Consider the following 23,329-nt stretch of genomic DNA (forward strand, 5'->3'; position numbering starts at 1 on the left):
TAAATGTGAGAATGCTTCATTCAGTGTTTTTAACAGTTAGAATCACCAGGTCTGTTTGATTTCCTGAACCACTCACACTGTTTTGATAGAAAGACTCCTACCAGCAGAAGTTACACACTGTGTGTTTAATGGAAACACACCTTATGAACATGAGTCACAGCAGCTGACTTGGTTCTAATCTTAAACTTGCATGAGGACTGTTCATGGTGAAAAAGAGAGGGAAATTTACTTTTCAGCAACCAATGGCATGAAGAAAGGGGAAGAAACTTTTCTGCTAAATGGAGCAGCTTTGAATATTTGACCTCTAAACAGCTGCCTTCGTTTAAAAAGGCTGTGTCACCTGTGCTTTAGTGTTTCGGTGGAGCTGATATATTCACGGTTTACAGGTGAGTGGAGATGAGCAAAACTGTGACACTTCAAGTACACAAACATCTATATGAGGTATGAGGGACAACTCCAAACCAATAATCTGATACCAGCATAGGGTAAATAAGGTCCATGCAACATGCATGTTTACCGCACACACTCGAGTGTGCAATGAGTAGAAGAGGAATGTCTGGTGTCACGTCATTCTGGTAGAAAGGAAAGATATTCTGCACCGTTAGCACATGTACAAATATAGATTTGACATCTATTGGAATCATTTAGATTAGGGCAAATAAATCCCTCCGACAGAGAGGGATGTAGACGGACTGGTTTTGTTAAATGGAAGCCCTCTGTATTTTTTCAGTGTTGAGGATTTACTGGATTCTTCCTGCAGTAACACAGGAGTATAGGAAGGTACATTACACATGAAGTGTGGATTAGATCTATCTGGATTAAACGGTTGTTGATAATCTCAGTGTGCTGACTGCTGTTGACTTTGGACTGTGGAATGGACTTTTGGCCTGACCAGTCAGGAGGCCTAAGGTTTAAATGTGGCGTTTAATTTGTCTCAAAACTTGCGCACGTAAGAGCTCCGTGTATCACAGAACAGCATCCACGAGACTGGGGAGCGTTTCTACTCACTCAGCCCTCCAACACCAGCTCGCTCGTCAAGTTGAACAAGTTTCGAGACTAATTAAAAACCATATTTGTAGGTGGATTTCTTAACTCTTAGTGTCAAAGGTCCTTGAGGGCTTTGACAGCCTTGGCCAGGTTGCTGTAGAACTCGGCCATGCTGGATGGGAAGAACGAGTCGACCACAGAGCGGGGGAGGAAGCCACCCAGGTCTGTCTGGAAGAAGCTGAACACCTGGGTTTTGTTGGGCTCTCTGGAACAAACACACAAAAGAAACTGTTTACAAAGAGGAGAACGCAAACGTAGTACAGTGAAGATGACGAGGAGCATTTCCTCTGCAAACACGCTGTACTTTTTATGCCTCCGCACCAGCGACAGTCGGAGCCGGAGCAATATTGTTTTCAGGTTGTTCCCCATCCCCTTCCATTCTCGTGGACACGATATCTCACTAAAGCCTTGACGGAACTTCTTGAAATTTGGTAAAAACATTCGTCTGGACTCAAGGACAAAATGATTAGATCTTGGTGGCTAAAGGTCAAAGGTCAAGGTCATGTTGACCTCACAAAATATGATTTTTGGCCTTATGAACTCAATATCTGGAGAACTCTTGAAAGGGATCCCTTCAAATTTGAACTCAAGGATGAACTGATTAGATTTTGGTGGTCAAAGGTCAAAAGTGAAGGTCAGTGTGACCTCACAAAATACTTCTTAGCCATAACTCTAGACTTCCCACAGCAATTTCGATAAAATTTCTCACAAATGTTTGATATTTTCTATGACTTTTGATAAACAGGGACACAACCTGAAACGAGTCTGAGCGGAGGAGGCAGACAACCACAAGGAGGTGATTCTAGTTTCGTATATGTTTGTGTGTCAGTGTACTCACCCCGAAATGGGGACACAGATGCATCCACATGGATGGTTGAATCCTCTTACGTAGCCAGACTGGGGAGGACAGCCCGGGTGACTCACATTGGTGGCTGTATGACATGACACAAAACACACACACGCACATTTGTCAACTTTATACTGATCTTGTGAAGAGTCACATGAGCGCATAAACTAAACCAAGAGCCTGCAGGTTTTCAGTATAAATAGAGCAATTGTTTTTCCTCCTGGGAAATACATTCATTCGCTTTATCACGAAGAGTTACAGGTGAAGTCAGAAGTTTACACACACTTTAGCTAAATACATTTAAACTCAGTTTTGCATAACTCCTGACACTTAATCCTAATAAACATCACCGGTCTCAGGTAGGTTAGGATCACTGCTCCAGTTTCAGAACGTGAAATGTCAGAATAACAGTAAAGAGAATGACTTATTTCAGCTTTTATTTCTTTCATCACATTCCCAGCATGTCAGAGGTTTACATACATTTTGTTAGTATTTGGCAGCACTGCCTTTAAACTGTTTAACTTGTGTCAGACCCCCCAACAACATGATGCTGCCACTCCTGTGCTTCACAGTTGGGATGCTGCTCTTCTGTTTACAAGCCTCAACCTTTCTTTTCCAAACACAGCGACGGACATTAGGGTCAAACAGTTCAATTTTAGTTTCATCAGATCACAGGACATTTCTCCAGAGAGTCAGATCTTTGTCTCCATGTGTAGTTTCAACTGTAGTCTGTTTTTTTTTTTGTTTTTTTTTTTAAATGGTGGTTTTGGAGCCGAATCTTCTTCCTTGCTGAGCAGCCTTTCAGGGTATGTTAATATAAGACTCACGGTGTTTAAACTTGTGTTGATTCTCCCATGATGTCAAGCAAAGAGGCTCTAAGTTTGAAGGTAGGCTTTAAAATACCTGCACAGCAATCCTCCAATTAACTCAGATTATGTTAATTAGTCAAAAGCTTCTAAAGCCATGGCATCATTTGCTGAAGGAAGCAGGTTGAATGCACAGTGAACTTGGTGTATGTAAACTTCTGACCCACTGGAACTGTGATATGGTGAATTAAAAGTGAAACAATGTGTCTGGAAACAATTGTTGGAAAAATGACTTGTCATGCACTAAATAGATGATGACCTTACTGACTTGACCACATCTGTGGAATGGTTAAAAAGAGTTTTAATGACTTCAACCCAAATGTCTGTAAACTTCTGACTTCAGCTGTAGGTGAGAAGATCAGTATCGATGTCATATCTTAGTTTCCATGATATTTTTGTACTCACCAAGCTGAGATACAGGAATATAGTGACATCAGTGGAAAAATACACAGATCATCTAAACCACTTTACAAGCAGGAAGTGGGTCTGTACACTGTGAGGGACATTTGGGTCACCCATGACTTTGTTTCTGTCTAACTGTCTGAAAATAGCAGAAATTCCTGTTACTGTACAGTAAAATATTTTTCTTCTTCCTGAAACCCCTCTCATCATCTTAGTATTTATACATTCACCCACAGATTTTATATTGATCCTACACTGTGATGAATTTATTGGCGCCACAACTGACACTATACAGTTTTACAACATGCAGCTCATTAGAAGTGAGGAGTCAGTCAAGAGATAAAATGTGATCCAGTGGTTAATAATTATCATCCATTATACTGAATGGACATTTGATGTCACCTTATTTCCAGGTACTGTATATTATTGCTCTGTGATGTTGAATTAGGTCTAATTCATGTGCGATTGAATGTTACGTTTTAATACTGTGGATGTGACCAATGTGACCCTGACAAAAATAGTTCTTCCAGGCATTTAAGGTCGAGGGTCCGTATTCACAAAGCATTTTATCCTACCACTAAGAGTTCTCCTATGTCGAGCTAACCGTTTTTAACTAAAAGTTAAAATTCCTATTCACAAAGCTGCCGAGACCAATCTTTTACTAAGGAGAAGTGAAACCTCCTGAGCTAAGAGAGCGACTCTGTTGCTACGGCTGATGTCAATTTACACCGACGAGCTCCTTTGCAGGAACCACAGCGATCGGTTGATGATAGACCGTCTGTGCTGGTGAAAACACATGCGCAACATCCCGCAGTAATAATAATAAAAAAAAAAAAACACTGAGAAATAAACCTAATACAAATGAAATAATAATGGATTTGTCTGGTGATGGTGCAATAATTTTAACATGCTTCCATCTCTGGCAGTGATCAGCAGGTAGACCGACCATGAAGCGGCTTTATTTCTCTGGAGTTGTTGAACATCCAAATGAAATCATATAACTTGATCTATGATGTCGAGTCAGAGCGCAATTATTGTTTGGTCAATAGATCGGCTTTTCTCTGTTGCCAAGTATCGTAGCTTTGCACACTTAATTTCTGCACTGATCTGGTTGTTTCGGTTGGTAGAAGATGTTATTTAATCCCCCACAAACTCCACAACGATCATTATTCTCTCATGATTTAGTCGTATCTTTTAAGTAATTCAGCATCTAGTAAGGTTTCAGGAACATTGTGACGTGGAATGACAGCAGCTCTTTAAGATTCTTTGTGATTTGGTCTTAAGCCGCGATTCCACCGCAGGAACGTTCCCCAGGAACCAGGGAACATTTGAGGAACTATGCACGTTTCCACCGTAGGAACCAGGGGCTAAATTTTAGTTCTGGGGTAACCGATCGACCGAAAATAAAATGCTTTTAGTTCCTGAAAAGAACTAAAAAAGTTCCAGGTAATTTTTGGTTGAAACGAAAGTTAGGAGTCCTATCAACTCTTTTAACTTCTCCCAGACTTAGGTGCTACTTTTAGCGCTGAGTGGCTTTGTGAATTACTCTTAGTTAGAAAAAGTCCTTAAGTTAGGACTGACATTATTTTTAGGAGTTTCTCCTAAATTGGCAAGTTAGGAACTTTTAGCCTTAAGATGCTTTGTGAGTACAGGCCTTGATTGTTCAGCATTCATTTCCCTGTTTGAGTCTTGTAAACATAAATGGTCATCAATGGATGTTCCCTTCACTTAATTGCTCAGAATCATAAATATCAAAGAACTATTCTATTTTTTTTTTTTAGGTATTTATCTACTCGAAAATATTTTTTTTATCCCGTTATCTCGAGATGCAGCTTTGTTATGTTGAGATAACGTAATAATTTTCATGTTATCTCAAAATCACTGATAACAGAGCTTCGTTTTCTCTGGATAACGGAACAATTATCTCGTTAGCTTGAGATAACGCTAACGGATAATGGAGCTTTGTTTTGTTAAGATAACAGGAAAATTGACCCATTATCTTGTGATAACCTCAGTCTACAGCCGCTCTAAAGTTCCTAGACCATGTAAAACCTTTAGTACCCAGATTGTTAGAGAAACTTGAGTCTCTTCAATAACTTTTCTTCTCAAGACATTTCAATCAAATTGAAATGAAATCTGCTCAGGTATTTTTTTGTGGCATGATAAACCATTCAAAGAAAATCTGATTAACATGTGATGTTGAATCTGTTTAAGTTTGTTCAGACCTGTAGTGTATCCTCAGAATAGAGAAAAAACAAAAAACAAACAGCCTTGCATCAAAGTGAAAACTGTCCCGCCCCGTCTGCATGGCACAATGAATCTTAGAAGTACAAAAGAAACAAGTACAGGAAGAAGAAGAAGAGACAAGAATGGGTCGTTACGCACCATTTGATGAAATGGTGCCATCTTCGTATTGCTTAACTAAAATAACATCTACAAAGTCTCGTGGAGCTATGATACCCATAGCTGCTGAGGGCGTGACTGTTCGGCAGATAGAGATGTCCTGTGCGAGAGTGGGAGACAAGGGAGACAAGGGAATGTACTCAAAGACTGACTCAAACACAGCTAAAGCAAAAATGGATATCACCTCTAGTATCACATGTATGCATTTAAAGCTGCACTGGGAAAGACTTTCATTTTAGAACAACATATGTGGATTTGTCCTAATTTACCAAATTGAGTAGGCTGGGAATGGTAATTGGTGAGACAAGATAGGAAGTTAGTATCTTTTGGTATGAAGCCTCAGTGACCAGTTGTGTTATTAAGCCATGAGGCATGTAAGCAGTTTGATGATATCACAACACTTGATTTCTGGGTATTGCGGGTCAAAGTTACAGTTTCCAAACACGTTATCTGCCATGTGAAGGTACTGGTATGTTTAGACACCGAGTGCAGCTTTAAAGCAATTCAGACAATCTTTGATGGAAATCATAAGAAATGTGTCTACTGTATGGAGAGACGACTGGGTTAACTAGTACAGGACGATAATGACAAAACATCAAAGTAACACACCTCTGTGATTTGTTCTAACAGCTCAAACTTTTTCACATTGTTGTCCCATTTGACTCTGTGCCCATTGGGTACTGGTTTCAGGCACTCCCACACTTTCTCCAGGCTGCCGCTGACGATTCCCTCGCCCCTGTAACTGCAGAGGAAGCCAGATGACAGGACACAGTCAGGACAGCACTGCAGATTATTAAGGCGTGACTCTGCTCTAAATTAGATTCATACATTCTTGGAAAGGCAAATTGCTTAACATCTGCAAACAGACAAACAGTCCTACTCTACACACCATATGTTTCAAGCTCTGGGCGGTTTTTTACACCATATTTTCCGTAAATATATATAATACACAACTTATTATTGAGAAGAAAATATCATGGAGGCAGAAAAGAGTAGTGTCACTCTACTGCAATAACTGAGGTTTTCATGCAGTGGCCTAATCTGTCCTGATCCAAATTAATAAAAGTCGCAAGTGACTTGTTCTGATGTCTTGTGATTTTTAAATGCATCCATGAGTGTGTGGTGTACTGTGCAAGGCACCTGGAGTTTCATAATAATAAATAACTGAATTATAAATCATGATTTAGTCTGATGCCATGAGTGGAAGAGCAATGGGGCCATGAGACTGTAACCGTCCGTCTGTAATTTGACTGGATGTTTTGTCACTTTTCCAGGACTGACAGGCTGCACAAAATTCCAAACGTCAGAAGTAGCACTACACTGTACATTTTTCTACATTTCTGACATGGTCAACCAAAGGGACTTTCAACTCACAGCTAATAATGCTTTTAAGATAAAGAAAATGCCAGTAATGCAATATTATATATTATTGTCCCATATTAAATAAAAAGCAGAGTCGGACAAAGTCAACAGCTCCATTACTGGAGTCAGAGTATAGATCCTCCTGGTCAAATATGACTGAAACAACCCACCTGCCTTTTTTAGTCAGTGATGAAGTTTGGTATGGTAAACACAGCAAACATTTCAAACTAAATGAATCTTTCTTTATTTGTAAACCTTCAAAACACAATCAGATCAGAACCATGGTCTCTGGTGAGGAAGCCTCATCTTTATCAAACGTCGCCACCGGTTCAAACATGACTGACAGTGGAGGAGTTGGCTGTGATTGTTTTTTCTCCTGTGACGAACACAGTGTATGGCCTATCACATTTTCAAAATAAAATAAAAATTCATTCAACTGAATAAACACTTTGCTTCAAAGTAAGAGTACTTCATAGAAATGTAGAGGAGTCAAAAGTACAATAAGTGTCTTTTAAGTCTTTTAAGTAAGTCACAAGTTTCTAAAATAAAATAATACCCAAGTAAAGTACAGATACTTAAAAAAAAAAGTAAATCTACTTAGTTAGCATCCGCCCCCCATAAGATAATAATGAGTGCCGGCATTTTCTTCATCTTGTTGAGTCAGCTACGAGTTTTCAGGATGTGGAGCTGTGCACACTGCCACCGTTTTTTTGTTTTGAATAATATTTTTACAATGTTGTGTAAAAGCTTAAATAGCACCAGTGATAAGCTCACTACAAACTCACCACCTCTACCACAAGTTGTTTCCTGGCAAATATCTTGCTTTTCATTTCATCAGTACAGTTTTTGTTACCATCCTGTGTAGGACAGGTAGTGTTATAAAGAAGTGGTCACAGTTGCAGGCACAAGGCCTGACTGTTATTCTTATCCTTCTGTTAACACTTACACCTCAGCGGTGTGTTTTTCTGGAGTTTAATACATGCATTTCATCAACGTTCATTTGTTAGGGAAATCTGAACTATATGAGAAAGTAAAAAAGAAAGTTGAGGTTTCTCACACATTCCCAGGGAACTCTGACGAGGGACGCCAAGACACAACCACGTCGTTCTGCCAAATAAAAACAGCAGATTTACAGTGAGCAACATTTGCCTTTGTGTAATGAATGGCCCTGGTACATGCCGTTTCCTCTGACACACTACACATTTCGTGACCGGCTGTCTGTCACACACAGAATCTGATATTGCCTGTTTACTTTGGAATTCACTGCCCTCCTGTGGCTTGTGTCTGCTGCCTCTGGAAGCTAGCTTGACTTCCAGCCGTTTGCATCCATCAATACCTGTCACTTCCATGGGCGTGGCAGTGTCCCGTTGACAAAGGCTGGGGCTTGTCAGGCAGGGGAGAGAGCAGCTTTAAGAGGTAGCAGTAACAGTAAATGAGCAAATTTCACCGGGACTCATCTTCTCGAATCGGTTCAATCACCTTGGTCAACGTGTGATGGTGAGGAGTTATGGTTGGTTCTTTGCTCTGCTCGCCTATCTGTAAAAGTTGCTGTACGCCACAGACTGTCAGTGTTGATGTGTGGCTGAACGAATTCTGACAATACATGAAATAAGGAAGGATACGTTGAACTCCGAAGGTATTCCGAAAGTAAACTTTGCAGCAGATTAACACTGGGTAGTTCCTCCCTGTGTTCACAAAACAACGTCAGTTCTTTGTGACATGGATTCCACAAGGTGTTGCAAACATTCCTACTCCATGTTGACATGATCATTGCGTCACATTAATTCTGCAGATTTATCAGCTGCACATTCATGTTGCCAACCTCCTGTTTTACCACATCACAAAGGTGTTCTACTGGATTCAGGTCTGGAGACTGGGGGGGGGTCACTGAAGTTCACTGAGCTCACTGTCATGTTGATTACACCAGTTTGAGACATGGAGCATGATCCTGCTGGAAGGAGCCATTAGAAGATGGTGAACTGTGGCCATGAAGGACGAACATGGTCAGCAACAATAACCAGACTGAAAAATTAGGACCATGATTGATTGGTGTTAGGAAGAAAACACTCCCCACACCATCACACCCTCCACCACCAGCCTGGACTGTTGACACAAGGCAAGTTGGATCCATGGATTCAGACTCTGACTCTACCATCTGCTGCCTCAGCACAAATCCAGATCCATCAGACCAGGTCTTCAGCTGTCCAGTGTTGGTGAGTCTGTGTCCACTGCAGCCTCGGGTTTCTGTTCTTGGTGACAGGAAGTGGAACCTGACGTTGTCTTCTGCTGTTGTAGGTTGTACGTGTTGTTCACTCTGAAGCTTCTCTGCTCAGTACAGTTGTAAAGAGTGGTTATCTGAGTGATTGTAGTCTTTCTGTCAGCTCCAACCAGAATGTCCATTCTCCTCCGACATCAACAACAACCTGTATCTGTATGACTTCATGCACTGCACTGCTGGCACATGATTGGCTGATGGGATAAAGGCATGAATAAGGAGGTGTACAAGTGTTCCTAATAAAGTGCTCAATGACTGTATGTTCAAAACTGGTTAAGCTATACTAAAAACTTAAAAATAACTGTAAATACAACCACAATTATACTAATCTTCTAAATCTAAACCGAATATTATGGGTCAAATAGAAATGAGCAGCATATTCATGTATTATGTTGACATGACAAACAGAAATACTGCATTTTGCAAAGAACAGTGGTGACAAGCAGGCCCTCCCAACCACCATCACTGAAAGACAGTCAGTGTCTAAAAGCTCCTGAGTGTCAACAAATGCCAAAAACTATGGACTCAGTAAAAGATGTCTTCTGTGTTTAATTCTGTTATTCTGTCAGTCCCCGGTGTCTGAGAGCATTTTATCACTCTGGTATATCTAGTAATGCAAGTGTTTTACTTCTAAAGCCTGTATTTTGGAAGTTGTTCATACTTCTATTGATTGAATCGTGCATTTGATTACAGTTAAAACCAACAGCAACTAGGGGAGCCCGGGGATGGTTGTAACATGAGTCAGTTGTAACACTTCCAATTTCTCCTATCAGGAACAAGTTACAAATCAACTGATTCACTCTATATCTGCTCTATTTAGTCCTTAATTTAGAAGGAAAGAAATTAGCACTGCATGCTTTGTAGGTTAACTCTTCATACTCATGTCATGTTTATTGTTAGTATATGTAGATATTTTCATGCATGTTGTCAGTGCTAATGTAATTTAGCTGCTGGCTGTAAGTTAAGCTAGTGTTCATGGCTCCAAGAGAGAGACACACAAATGTTCAACTGTGGAATCTGGTGAACATTTGCACATTTTGTTCAAATGTCTTATCACTACTATGACTGACAGTAACTAACATATTTGGCACACACACACTCCAATTATGTTTAAAATTGTGTTGAATGAAAATCTTTCAATATCAAGTTTTTGTCATGATCCTTATGTTATAATGTTACATTTCACTTCAGGGTATGTCACAACTAATCTGGACTATGGAGTGAAATGTAACATTTGTTTGAGAATAAACCAGACATGTTCTGTGTTGCAGAAATAATACCTACTCCAGTTAATAGCAGACACATGGAACTAGTTAGTGCTAAATTTTGAATGCACTGGCTTAAAAGATACAGACAGAAATGTCGAAAACATTCCAACCATCCCCAGTCTCCCTTAACTGTAAATACTGTCTTTCTTAAAATTAGCTTGGTGTTATTTGGGGCCAAGTTGAAGAGTTAAGTCTCAAGTTTTGAATCAGCTTTTAAACCTTTAACGTCAGGTAGGCAACATCAAGTCACATTGTCATCAGAGAATCTGCCTGCTGGTTCTCTACACCAAAGAACGGCATGTTGAAGGGCAAGAGGATACAAATCGTACAATTTAGTATCATACAATACCAAGAAACATTTACCGATTTCTTGCAGACTTTCCATCCGGACTCATCCCTCTTGTAGCTCAGCAAGCAGTCAGCCACTGTCTTCGCTTTATGTTCATAATCCATGATAGTTGGTAAAAGTTAACGTTACCTTTGCTAACCTAATTCACTTTGCGGAGTAGCTGTCGTTAAAGCAGCTAAGTGGTCGACACACGCAACTGTTATTTCTCAGTTCCACAGAAACTCGAAGCCACACTGTAGCTGAACTATGTCACGCAACTTCATTAGCAAAAAGTACCTAGTGTTATAAAGTCGACCAAACCCTGGTCAGGTGAGCGTGAACCGCCAAAGCTAGTGTTAGCCAAAATGAATGAAACGTGCTATGCAAAGACGCATCGTTTACTAACATGCAGCTAGCTCGCTTCGAGGTTACGTAGCCTACGTGGATAAAAAACGGCATCCACAACTGTCAAGTACTGGGAACTGAAAACCTTTAACTGCCCTTAGACTACACAACGGCCCCCATCAGTCTCAGCTGAGACATTAAAATCCAAAAGTAGTTGAATGAATTTACTGAACGAGGAGAATCGCCTGCTAAAGATGTCAAACCAACCAGAAAAAATACCCTTCCGGCTATGGCATTCAAAATAAAACACGTGTTCACAAATGTAGGTGTCTGTGATCATGTACCATGTGCCGTAATACCATTTTCTGTATATTTTCAATAGCATTCGGATATTTAATCAAATATTATGCTAGTAGTTTGAGCACACCGACATTTTTAATGAAGCCACAAGTTTCACATATTTTATTTTGAAGGCAAAACCGCCCGACTCTTTCTTGTAATCTGGTTTGCTTCACTCACCTGCTGTTGGATCCTTGCTTGATGCAGCAAAGCAAGCTGGGAATTGTAGTAGTCACTTCAATCCAGATGTTTATTCAGAGTACAAGACTGATGAGTTTTTATAGAGATGATTTTATTGTGACTGAAGTGTAATTATTCAAGCTGTACAACTTTTAATAGTTTACGTTACACTGATAGTCAATGTCATGTTTTATTGTGATACACATTGCTACAATAACTCATAATTAGCTGACACAGCCGTTTCAAAATGATACAAGACCACACATATGGGACACACATTTATAATAATATACTTTCTGTGCTTTCAATGCAATGTATCAACTCTTATTGGGATGTATATATATATATTTGTACAGAGAGAGAGAGAGAGAGAATCATTTTAGCAGAATACATCATTTTAGCAAAGATGTCATACATTGGAACAGACCAGGTCATTTGACTCAGTGACATTTAGATCAAAGCTGGTTTTTGACTTCTTTTTGGCCAGCTTTTCTTGCTTCGCATCAGACTTGAGATAACGCTCCTTATTGTGGATAACCTGAATGTACTGGTCAGTGCTACTGTTCTGTTGGTCACTGCTGGAGGCCAGGGAGGCCGAGTCTGACTCGGTCAGAGGGGTCTCCAGCTTCGGTCTCGTCTTGGGCTTCACATAAGATTCCATGTGCCTGGTCCTAGCTGGGGACTGACAGTATCTTCCTGGGGAATGGATGTGATGCCTGGTTCGCACAAGAAGAGGATCTGTTCCTCTCACACTGGCCTGGGACTGGGCATGTGATTCCAAATCCCCCCAGTCTATTTCTCCTTCACCATCCTCCTCTCCATCCTCTTCCTGTGCTCCATATCTTCCTCGAGCTGCATGGCTGTCTTTCGCCATGGACACGTGGCTTTCTAAACGGTCACCGATGTAGAAGTGTGCTGGTTGATGGAGATCAGAGAGGGAACGGGGCCGATGAGCCTTCCCTAGTGACACCCTTCTCCTGCCTTTTCCTTCTTCTTCCTCCTCTTCCTCTTCACTCAGATGCTGCTGTGATGGGTGGGACCGGTGAGGATGCGGTTGGTGGTGGTGAGTGGTGCGGGGTGTGTAGCGTTTGACATTGCATGGGTACAGCTCCAGGATCTCTGCAGGCTCCTCCATGAGGTAATGGCGTGGGATCCGAGTGGCTGAGCGCAGCAGCTTCTTCCTGGGCTCATGCTCATTGACAATCACGTAGCGAGTAGTTTGACCACGCCGTCCTCCATAGTTCTGTGCAGCGATGAACCCAGCAGCTTCGACGGGGTGTATGGAGCGTATGGTCTTCCTGTACAGGGGGTCAGAGTGGATGTTGTCAGAATAGCGAGCTGGGGGATTGTACGCCATGTGATGGTAGGACTTGGACCTGCAGGTTCCACTAGGGCCACTAAGAAATGGTGGGGGCCTGTATGAGAAAGGACAACACATAAGAATCAGCTTATGTAACATTATTGTCTGTATATTATTGCATAATATTAAATATAACGTTAAAAAGCATGGACTGATTTGATTGATAATTAAACAGGTTGGCTAACAAATGCTGAAATGAATGAGCAATGGCTGCACAGAAGCTAAAGAAAACAAAAAAAAAAAAAAAAAAAACCTTTGGCATGAATTGTATATTGGTCAGTGATGATGTAATGTAGATGCAGTTTGAACAAACATGGTCTTAAACATGCAAAAACTACCAGTATAGTACTTTAAAGCCAAACTGCAGCATGTTTAAATTTGACCTTTTCATGCCAAAAAAAACATTCACATAACTTACAAGTACTCAGAGCTTCCCAAAGAATATCATTCTTGTGAGGATGGAAAAGAAACTGAGACAGCATTTAGAAAACTGTCCACTGAAACCCACGTTAGTGCTAAAGTAGGCACAAGTAGGACTAACAAATACTACAGACCATAATCACAACTCTTTAAAAGAGTGCAATTTTCAAATCACAGGGGCCAGTGCAGTTATGACTTGGATTAACATTATTAACAGTCTTAACAAGCTGTTAGAGTGAAAGGTTTAGTTCGGCAGCCATAGTTACAACTGTCACTGATAAATTAAGTCAACTGAAGGTGTTGCAGCTGGTAATAAAACTGCCCTATATTCATTATGTAAGAGGTAATCTGTTGTTCAAAGTCAACCTGCTTGGCTAAACCAATATATTAGTGCATGTAAAACCTGTTAGGTATATGGTCCAGCCGGTGTTTGGGCAGTATGGTCACTGTTGGACTTCTGACAGATCCAGCCGCACTTCCTCTGTTCAGGTCCGCCCTGGATGCCGATCGGGTGATGGTGCGGATGCTGTTTCCACGACGAACGGGAGACTGAAAGTTTGTGACACTGCCGTTCCGTCGAGGAGATGGAGTGTGGACAGAGGCCTCCTGGCTCGTGATGTCGCTCTCCTGCTGATCCAGCTTTTTGTCCACCGCAGCCTCTGTAACCTGTAATCTTGCTAAGGGAGAGAAGTCAGACGTATCAGATAGATTCCAGTTTGTCCATGTTAATTATGATTCTTTGATGCACACAAAAGTTAGTCATGAAGTTCCACAAGGTTCTGTGGACTGATACTTTTCACCTTATATATGTTTCCTTACAATATCAGGAAGCACCACATACATTTCCATAGTTATGCAGTTGACACACAGCTGTACTTATCCATGAAACCCGATATAACTGATCAGGTGATCAAACTTTAGGAATGTCTCACAGACATAAAGACCTGGATCCTGTTTTTTTTAAAATACTAAACTACTTCTACTGTAAGGAACCATGGAGTCATTTTTGACCTTTTACCTCACACATAAAACAAGTCAAAAAGATGATGAAAAACTGGTCAATGCTTTTGTTATTTCTAGACTGGACTACTGTTCCATGATACAACTCCAGATGCAACACATTGCCAGTGATGAACCCGGGTGAGTGCACGACTCATTCTACCTCCTTAGCCACAGCCACCCGATTAAGATTAGTCTCTCTCTGTCTCTATTTATTTGGCACACTGTATATCATTAACTGTGTGTCTTTTCTCTCCTGTAGAATTTGTTCTCCTCTCATTAAGCAAGTATCTCTGACTCTGAATCTGCAGCATCCAGAACTGACACTACTACTCACTATTATCATTGTCATTATTAGTCTTAAATACACATCCCACATTAAATTGAAATGAATTGAATTGAATTGAATTGAATTGAATTGAATTGAGTTATTTCAATAAATAATGGAGCACATACAGGAGACCTGACAAAACACCAGAAATACCTGCAGCCATCTGGAAGACTTTCTTCTTGTCGTCAGTCCGCTCCTAAAGAGATTGAAGGAAAGTTCCACCTTTAGAAACACTGAGACCATTAGATATTGTTGTCTGTCAGTTCAGGACTGTGTCTAAGGTTATTTTCAATCTTTATCTTTTATCCACAACAGCGGGGGCCAGCCCTATAATCTGTCTATAAAATGTCCCTCACTGACTGACTGACTGACTGACTGACTGACTGATCATATTTCCACCACTGAGTTGAAGTTTCTGGATCAAACAGGTTCTATTAGGCGGTGTTTACATCTTAGCACATTGTCTCTAGATTTTCAAACAGACTGGGCATAAACTTGGTTCAGGTCTGGACTGTGTATGAATGCTGACCAGGGGCTTAGGGCTACACCTCTTGTTACTGATAGTTTACTGAGCTGCTTTGGTTTTCCGGCTGCTCGGGAACTGCAGGGAGGAGAAAGGACGCTTCAAATACACTGAGCCTCGCCTCCATTACAGCAAATAAACTACTTCCATTCCATGTATCATTATTACTAAAGGAGGCAGAGGAAAACTAAACATAAGACACACCGAGCGAGAGAGCAGGAGAGAGGGAGAGAGAGAGAGAAGTCATCGGTAACTGCTAAAGAAACTAGCAGATCTGAATAACACATAAACAACAGAAACACCAGCAACTGGAAATGAGACAATACTCTTAATGCAGCACTAAAATAAAAGCCCTGTTAAGAAATAAGGGCCACAGAGGGGCTTTAAATTTGATACAATTACACAGGGTTGAGTTTGTATTAACATGTAGGGATGTTAATAATTAACCATTTAACCGTTAACCCACAATAAGAATTCTGACCGATTAATACTATCAGTTTAACAATAAAAAAGTATACACATATATATATATATATATATATATATATATGTATGTGTGTATATATCAGGCACATATCAGGCACTATCTCTGCATTCCTGGGACATCAGTACCATCTGAGCAGGTATTCTACTCTGCCCGGGTCTCATAGTTAACAGACATCAGACTAACCCCACAGCCTGTCAACATGCTATTTCTGAACAAAAACCAGTAGACAAGCTGTCGCTATGCTGAGGACTGAGGAAGGCCTGACCTGTTTATTTTATTTTGAGTTCTGAATAACATGACTACAAGTTTATGTTTTGTTCAACTGTTGGCTCTTTTTGATCATTAATTAGCCAAGAGCGGAGGAGGAGGAGGAGGAGGAGGAGGGGGAGGAGGTTTTCCTAACAGCACTCTCAGCTTAAACCCTTTCTTATAGAAAAAAAAACATTTGCTGTATTGTTTTTTTTTCAATGGGTCACAGACACTCGTTCATTCTAAATGGTACATTTTAATCTTGTCGGTTAACAGTTAATGAGCGGTTAATGAGCGTCAGCTACCGGTCAGAAAAAAAAATTCAAAATGAGCACCCCTACATGTAATCCAGTAACCTGAATACCAGGCTTCATAGTAAATACAGCTAAAATCAAAGCTCAGTCTTTGTCTTTGATGTGTTTGGTGATTTTGTCAGAAGACGCAGTTATAAAATCAGGATTTGACTATAGGCAGTCCAGACATATACTAGGTTTTGACCTAGTCTTCTTTTAACTGTAAATTATATCCTGTATCACTGTTTTGTACCCACAAATATCTCTACATGCTAAAGGCTGGTCAGTTGAACTTTTTGTTCAACCAATTAACTACCTCCTTTAAATTGTCTGCTTACACACTCAGGACTGTTGTGGAGAGATGCATCTCGGACAATACCAACCATCCTCTCCACAACATTCTGGCAGGACAGAGAAGCAGCTACAGCTGCAGCAAATGTCTCATCTCACTGCAGAACAGAGAGGTTCAGGAGATCCTTTGTTCCCACTGCCATCAGGCTATACAACACCTCAGCCAGAGGAAGTGGACTAATCTAATTATTATTGTTCATTTGTTATTAACTGTTTATTATTATTATTATTATTATTATTATTATTATCAACAATGAGCTAATGGACACATTAATTTCCCCTAGGGGATAAATAAAGTATCTATCTATCTATCTATCTGTCTATCTATCTATCTATCTATCTATCTATCTACTTCTATAGTGTACTCTTACTGCCATATAGTCACCAAAGCTACTTAATGCAAATGAGTTGTAAATGAGAAACATGTTGACATATTTTTGATTCAGTCCTACTAACTATAACTCTGGGAGTGACTCATCAGAAACTCACAGTCTGGAGTTGCATCCTCAGCTGGTTGTTGGTGAATTTGAGGGATCTGGCAATGGCCTGGAGATAGTATATCAGCATGCTGAAACACACAAGGACAATTCAAAAGTCAAGGTGGCATGTTGATTTGTAGATGTGTGCATATACGTATGTGTGTGTGTGTGTGTGTGTGTGTGCGCGCACGCGTGTGTGTGTGTGCGTGCGCAGTCTTACAACAGCAGCAGCAGTGCTGGCAGCACTACAACAGGGCTGGTAATGTAACTCATCACTTTACTGAACCACAGGGGGAAGTCATTGGCCACTGTCTCAGAGATGATGTCATAGATCTTCTCTTGGCCACTGAAACACATATTTAAATACTTTTATTCATGTTAACATCTAAACAATATAAACACAACCAGGCACAAGGGTGTAGGTAGCAGCTCCACTGTTAATTACACAAACACACAAACAGCAATATCTAGCAAGTTTCCTGGGCATCACCAACTTGTCACATTACCTTGACTGCCAAATACAAACACAAGTAGCCTGCATTCATATCCAAGCTGAAATACCACATAAGCTGAAGGCTAGTAACGTTTGAACTAAGTGAGAAAAACCTTCCTAAGAACAGCCTGCTTCCAAAACAGACAGCTGTCTGTTTCACATTTAAAAACACATTTAAAAGTCCATTGCACAGCTTGAAGGACACAGTAGACACAACTTGGGAATGCCTACAAATTCCCACTGAAAAGGTCCTTGACTACCTACGCAATTAATTTGTTAAACCCTTGTACAGTATACACTACATCATTTTGTACACTGTAGCAATTTGTTCAGTTACATAATATTCATGTGTGTGATGTAAGCAATGAGCAACTCTTACAAAAATGCAGATTGAAATGCAAGGTTGAAAGTAGACACACAGACCTTGAATATTGCTTTGGGTTCATTCATAAATTAATAAAAATGTGGGGGACACATCAACCAAATCTAGACTAAGAGGAAGAACATTTCAAGTGATGCTTATCAATGTGCAGTATACCTGTTAAAATTCAACAGATATGATTTAAAAGTGTTGTACAGCAGCTTAAAGGTGCTGGATAGGTTATGATGGGGCCATGTTAACAATTTCCTGGTCTTTCTGCTAAGCTAGGCTAAATGAGACGTCCTTGGACGTATTATGTTTGCCCCAGAGATTTTATATATTTATATAAGATATTAATATCTTTGATCTGATTGATTGATCTTTGATCTGATTGATTGATCTTTGATCTGATTGATTGATCTTTGATCTGATTGATTGATATCTTTTCAGTGAGTTGGAATGAAGACAAGTTGTGAAATGTGTGGGTCAAGTTAATGTCTGCTACTGATATGAGGCCAGAAAGAAACTCACTTCTGTCTTTCATTTTCATCGCAGTAAATAAATGTGTACTGTACAAAAACCTTAAACAACAGACATCTTTTGATACGATCTAAGCGGTGTCTTTACCTGAATGGTCCACAGTGCTGGGACGGTCTGTACCTGACTATGGCAAAGATGGTGGGCAGCATACACAGAAACAGCATGAACAGCAGCATGGCCAGGTAGAAATTGTTTGATCTGAAAAAAAGGCGATGCAATCAAAGCAATGGAAGTGTTAAAATGAACAATTGTATTATATATATATATTCCTGTCCGTTTTCAAACCTGCTGCTTTTATAGTTCTGCTGAACAATTCAGCAAAACACAGCTGAAAATTCAAGTTCATATGAAAAACATTTAATTACAGAATATTTGTAAAATCATTCACCCCATTCATCTACTTCAGATAACTTGTGTTGCTAGGCTGTCATGATTCCTGTTCAAGCCCTGTTTATTTTTACCATTCTGCCCATCTCCTGACCCTCTCCCTCCACCCCCCCACCCCATTCTCAGCCGACCGACTCCCCAGTCCCACCTTCTCGCCTGTCTCTCATTCCCTAACCACTCAGTCCACCTCCACCTCCCCTGTTTCCCATTCCATTATCAGCTCACAGTATATACACCAGCTGTCTTTACCCAGTCATTTACCAGATTGTTGTGTAGTTTACAGTGATGATTCATGTGGGTTCACCACTGTTAAGGCAAGTTTAATCATACAGCACCATTCAGACACAAGGCAGTTCAAAGTGCTTTACAAAGGCATGGAAATACATTAAAAATAGAACATTAAGATGACATTAAAATAGCTTTTAAAAACACTAAGAAGTAATTTGAATAAATACAAATAAAAATATCTAAATACATAAGATCAGGTAGGAAGACTAAACAGATGTAATGTATGTGATTTACTGGTGAGCTGCAGCAAATAGCAATGTTTGAGGAGCAGAGAAACTAATAGCTTCTTCACCTTGTTTGGTTCTGATTCTGGGAACACTGAGTAAACCTGTCCCACATCACCTGAGGGGTCTGGATGCTTCATATCGTACAAGTTGGTCATAGATGTGTTTAGGCCCAAGACCATTTTTTAAACTTTTAAAAACTTTTTTTGACACACAGGAAGCCAGAGCAGTGATTTAGGGAGCTGTGTGATGTGCTCCACTCTGGCAGACGCATTCTAGATGATTTTATCAATCAGCTTATCAGATGGGCATGATGATGTAGTGGTAAGCACTGTCGCCTCACAGCAAGACGGTTCTTGGTTCAAACCCTGGGCCTGGCTCCCTGTGCCTGCGTAGGTTCTCTCTCGGTACTCCAGCTTCCGCCCACAGTCCAAAGACATGCCTCTTAGGTTTAATGGTGACTCTAAAGTGCCCATAGGTGTGAATGTGTGTCTTTATATGTCCCTGTGATAGACTGGCTACCTGTCCAGGGTATACCCTGCCCTCGCCCTATGTCAGCTGATGAAAATGTTCATCAGTGCAGGTTTAAGTTCAGACTCATCAAGTCTTGTGTTTCATCCATGAGATTTTGACCATGGGATTTTGCACCGTGTCTGAAACGTCATGCCATGATGTAAAATCTCAGATTTTCATGTTGTCAAAAGAAAATAAAGTTTTGTGATCCTTGTTCAGTGTTGAAATGCCAGTGCACTGGGGAGTCCCATCCCTTGCTTCACCTGCTGCTCTCATGAATGTGCTGCCAGGGGCGCCTTAACATTACTGTAGGTCCCGGGGGCTATGGATGTTTTGGATGCCCCTCCCCACCCGACCCAGTGCAAATAATTGTGTTGGGCTGAAGATATGGATGGAATAATTCATCAAATCACTGAACGGAGCACCACAAGCATGTCGTTCCACATAACACCGAGAGGGGCTTAATCCATTTGTTGCCACTGCATTCTGACAGCAATACTTCTGACAGGACTGTGCTCCCATGCTGCTCCCAGCAGCAGGATCGGCACCTTGGAGAGTGTCACGGTGCACAGTCCTGACAAACACAGGTCCGGCAAGGTCAGAGCTCCAGCAACACCTGCCGTACATGAACATTTGGCTTGTGGCCCTCCTCAGGGTCATCACAGAACATATAACAAGTAACATTTAAATAAAATAGGTGTAACACAGAAAAATATAAAACAGCCAATCATATGTGAACATATGAACACACATATCTGCCTATGGAGCTTCATCAAAGGTGGGTTGGGCCTGTGGTCATGTGGCTTCGGGCCAATCATTGTGTCAGGCTGGTGGGCAATGTCCAACAGAGGACATGGGTGCCACCATGTTTAGTTCATAGCCTGGGGAAGTGCAGTTAAAGGGTGGAACTAAATGTGTCCATTTAATGTGGCAGAGCACCACAGTCACTCACTAAACAATCCCCATGAAGCCCCACCGCCACATGTTTTCACTGAGACACTCACAAAGTTAATAGTTAAAACAGTAATGTATTGTCATGTTGGGTGTGATGCTCTTGTGTGTGTGTGTGTGTGTGTAATGAACATTATTCAGCTTTGACCAGTGCATTACTACCTGAGAGAGGCAGCAACCAACTGGCAAACAATTCACCCATTTTAGCTGCTGCATTTCTCATTTGAAGGCAGCAACATGAGATGACTTCAGTGATGCTAAAAAAAATCCAGATTATCACCAACAGAAATATTGTCAGTGTTAAATACATTCAAGTGTCCCAGCACTCCTTAATTATGAGTAGGAGATGTAAAAAAAAAAAAAAAAAGCTTTATTATTACTATCTCTCTCCTCTCCAGCAGAAATGCATTTAATGGCTCACATGAAGTGTGCATGTGTATGTGTGTGTGTGTGTGTGTGTGTGTGTGTGTGTGTGTGTGTGTGTGTGTGCGTGTGTGTGTGTGTATGGCTGCCTGGATTTTCCACCACATCTGGGAGTGACTGATAAGGACTGAAAGAGGCAATGACAGCCTTGTTACATAAATCAGAGTGGGCTGAATGCCTTAGGCCTGTATGTGTGTGTGTGTATGTATAGGAAGATGTAGGACTACACACTGATTTGTCACAATCACAGCAGAGCAGGAAAATGAAAAGGGATGACAAAAAATAGTTACAAAACGACTATTGATATGTGTATGCGTATTAAGAGCAGTGATGATGCAGTTTCATCTTTGTCAAATGGAGGATCACATGCACAGAGTGTGTCCTTTTGTTCTGAGAGTGTGTGAGACCAAAGATTTCTATGTATCCTCCTCTGTGCATGTGTGTATGATTATGCCTGTCTTTTAACTTTTAGTTTTAAGCTACAGTGCATTCAGAAAGTATTCAATCTTTTCACATTATGTCATGTTGCAGTCTAATGCAAAAATAAAAGCATATTTATATATCTTATATTTTATCAATCTTACATTGAATAACGCATAATGACAAAGTGAAAACAGAAAACTTAGAAATGTTTTGCAAATGTATTAAAAAAGGAAAAACTGAAATATTCCATTGACCTTGAGTATTCACTCAACCAGGACTCTTCCTAGATGAGCCAACCCAAGCATCAACATCTGAAGCTGAAAACTGAAGCCAACACTGAAGAAGCAAAACCTGCAGTTCCTCTAACGACCACTAGAGTCTGGCTCCAACAGTGAGTCAGTCCCCATAGACTGCCATGTTAAAATGTCAAATTTTAACAGAAATAAACATGTTAACAGCCTGTTACAAAAAACAAAAACTGTTTATTTCACTCACCTGTTTACATTTCAGTAGGGATTTATGTAGGTCTAGAATTGAGGGCGTGGCCTCTTTGAGTGACAGGTGGGTGACTGTATGCTTGTCACAAACTGGTATGCATGGTATGGTAAATCTCAGCTCCACACATGCCACACCTTTGGATTAGCTGGGAGTAAGGGTTTTTCCTCCAGACATGACGCTTAGAACTGAGGCCAAACAGGTCAGTCCTGGTTTCATCATACCAGAGAATCTGGTTTCTCACAGTCTCAGAGTCCTTTGGCTGCTCTTTTGAAAACTTTCACTGAGGAGAGGCTTCAGCCCTGAAACGCTGCCATAAAGCCCAGTTCAGTGCAGAGCTGCAGTGATGGTTGTCCTTCTGGAAGTTTCTTTAGTCTAGAGGAGTCCTGGTTGTTCCAGACTTATTCATGTCAGAATGATAGAGACCATTGTTCTTCTCAGGAATCTTCAATGCAGCAGAAATGTTGTTCAGCCTGGACACAGTCCTGTCTCTGAGCTCTGCAGCAGCTCCTTCCTCATCATGGTCTCTGCTCTGATCTGCATCATCAGCTGTGAGACCTGATATAGACAGACGTGTGTCTTTACACATCATGTCCAATCAGCTGAGTTTACCACAGGTGGACTCCAGTCAAGGTGTAGAAACATCTCAGAGATGATCATGAAAAATTGGCTAAATTTCAAGAGTCATAGCAAAGTGTCTGAATACCTATGTCAATGTGACATTTCCGTTTTTTCCTTTTTGATGATTTAGCAAAAAATTCTAAAATTCTGTTTTTATATTATGTGAGTATATATAAATATGTTGTCTACTGCTGTAAGACCTGAATTTCCCTTCTGGTCTTCAATACAGGCATATCTGGTTTTATCTTATAGATGTATTTGTAATACATCTGTTTTTCACCCATCAATCAGCTACACCACTTATCCATTAACCCTCCTCTTGTGTTCGGGTCGTCACCGACCCGTTTTTAGGTTTTAAACGCATAAAAGTACCACATAATTATGTTTATTGCCTCAGGGCTTCTTGACTTTGTCAGAATCCTCTCCCTCAACAAAATAAAATACTTTTTTTTTTTT

General features: G+C 40.6%; 2 protein-coding genes across 2 annotated transcripts in view; both read right to left on the minus strand.

The window, feature by feature from the left end:
• Window positions 1-20: 20 nt before the first annotated feature.
• stard5 (StAR related lipid transfer domain containing 5) lies at window positions 21-11,404 on the minus strand. The gene is made up of 6 exons (XM_023393240.2): window positions 10,834-11,404; window positions 7,985-8,034; window positions 6,175-6,307; window positions 5,548-5,665; window positions 1,886-1,979; window positions 21-1,252 (listed from the first exon to the last, which is right to left on the minus strand). Exons 1-6 carry the CDS (start codon window positions 10,921-10,923, stop codon window positions 1,102-1,104), a joined length of 636 nt encoding a protein of 211 aa, XP_023249008.1. The 5' UTR covers window positions 10,924-11,404; the 3' UTR covers window positions 21-1,101.
• Window positions 11,405-11,753: 349 nt separating this feature from the next.
• Window positions 11,754-23,329, minus strand: part of tmc3 (transmembrane channel like 3) — a 48,949-nt gene continuing 37,373 nt past the window's right edge. The window contains exons 17-22 of the mRNA XM_023393244.2: window positions 18,636-18,746; window positions 17,375-17,500; window positions 17,165-17,243; window positions 14,926-14,968; window positions 13,846-14,119; window positions 11,754-13,077 (exon numbers count right to left, since the gene is read on the minus strand). Coding sequence (XP_023249012.1) covers window positions 12,072-13,077; window positions 13,846-14,119; window positions 14,926-14,968; window positions 17,165-17,243; window positions 17,375-17,500; window positions 18,636-18,746 — 1,639 coding nt within the window. The 3' untranslated portion in view covers window positions 11,754-12,071. The remainder of the gene's footprint in view (window positions 13,078-13,845; window positions 14,120-14,925; window positions 14,969-17,164; window positions 17,244-17,374; window positions 17,501-18,635; window positions 18,747-23,329) is intronic.

Source organism: Seriola lalandi, unplaced genomic scaffold, assembly GCF_002814215.2.
Source record: "Seriola lalandi dorsalis isolate HSWRI2012SDOR001 ecotype SW California unplaced genomic scaffold, Sedor1 jcf7180002054931, whole genome shotgun sequence".
In the NCBI taxonomy this organism is placed as follows: domain Eukaryota; kingdom Metazoa; phylum Chordata; class Actinopteri; order Carangiformes; family Carangidae; genus Seriola; species Seriola lalandi.

Bases quoted from the DNA above. Each gene is read 5' to 3' on its own strand.
- stard5 (XM_023393240.2), bottom strand. From the start codon at position 10,923: ATGGATTATGAACATAAAGCGAAGACAGTGGCTGACTGCTTGCTGAGC. The intron at 5,666-6,174 runs GTGTGTTACTTT...ACTCTCGCACAG, and splicing joins TGTTAGAACAAATCACAGAG to GACATCTCTATCTGCCGAAC. The intron at 1,980-5,547 runs GTGCGTAACGAC...CATGTCATACAG, and splicing joins TGGCACCATTTCATCAAATG to CCACCAATGTGAGTCACCCG.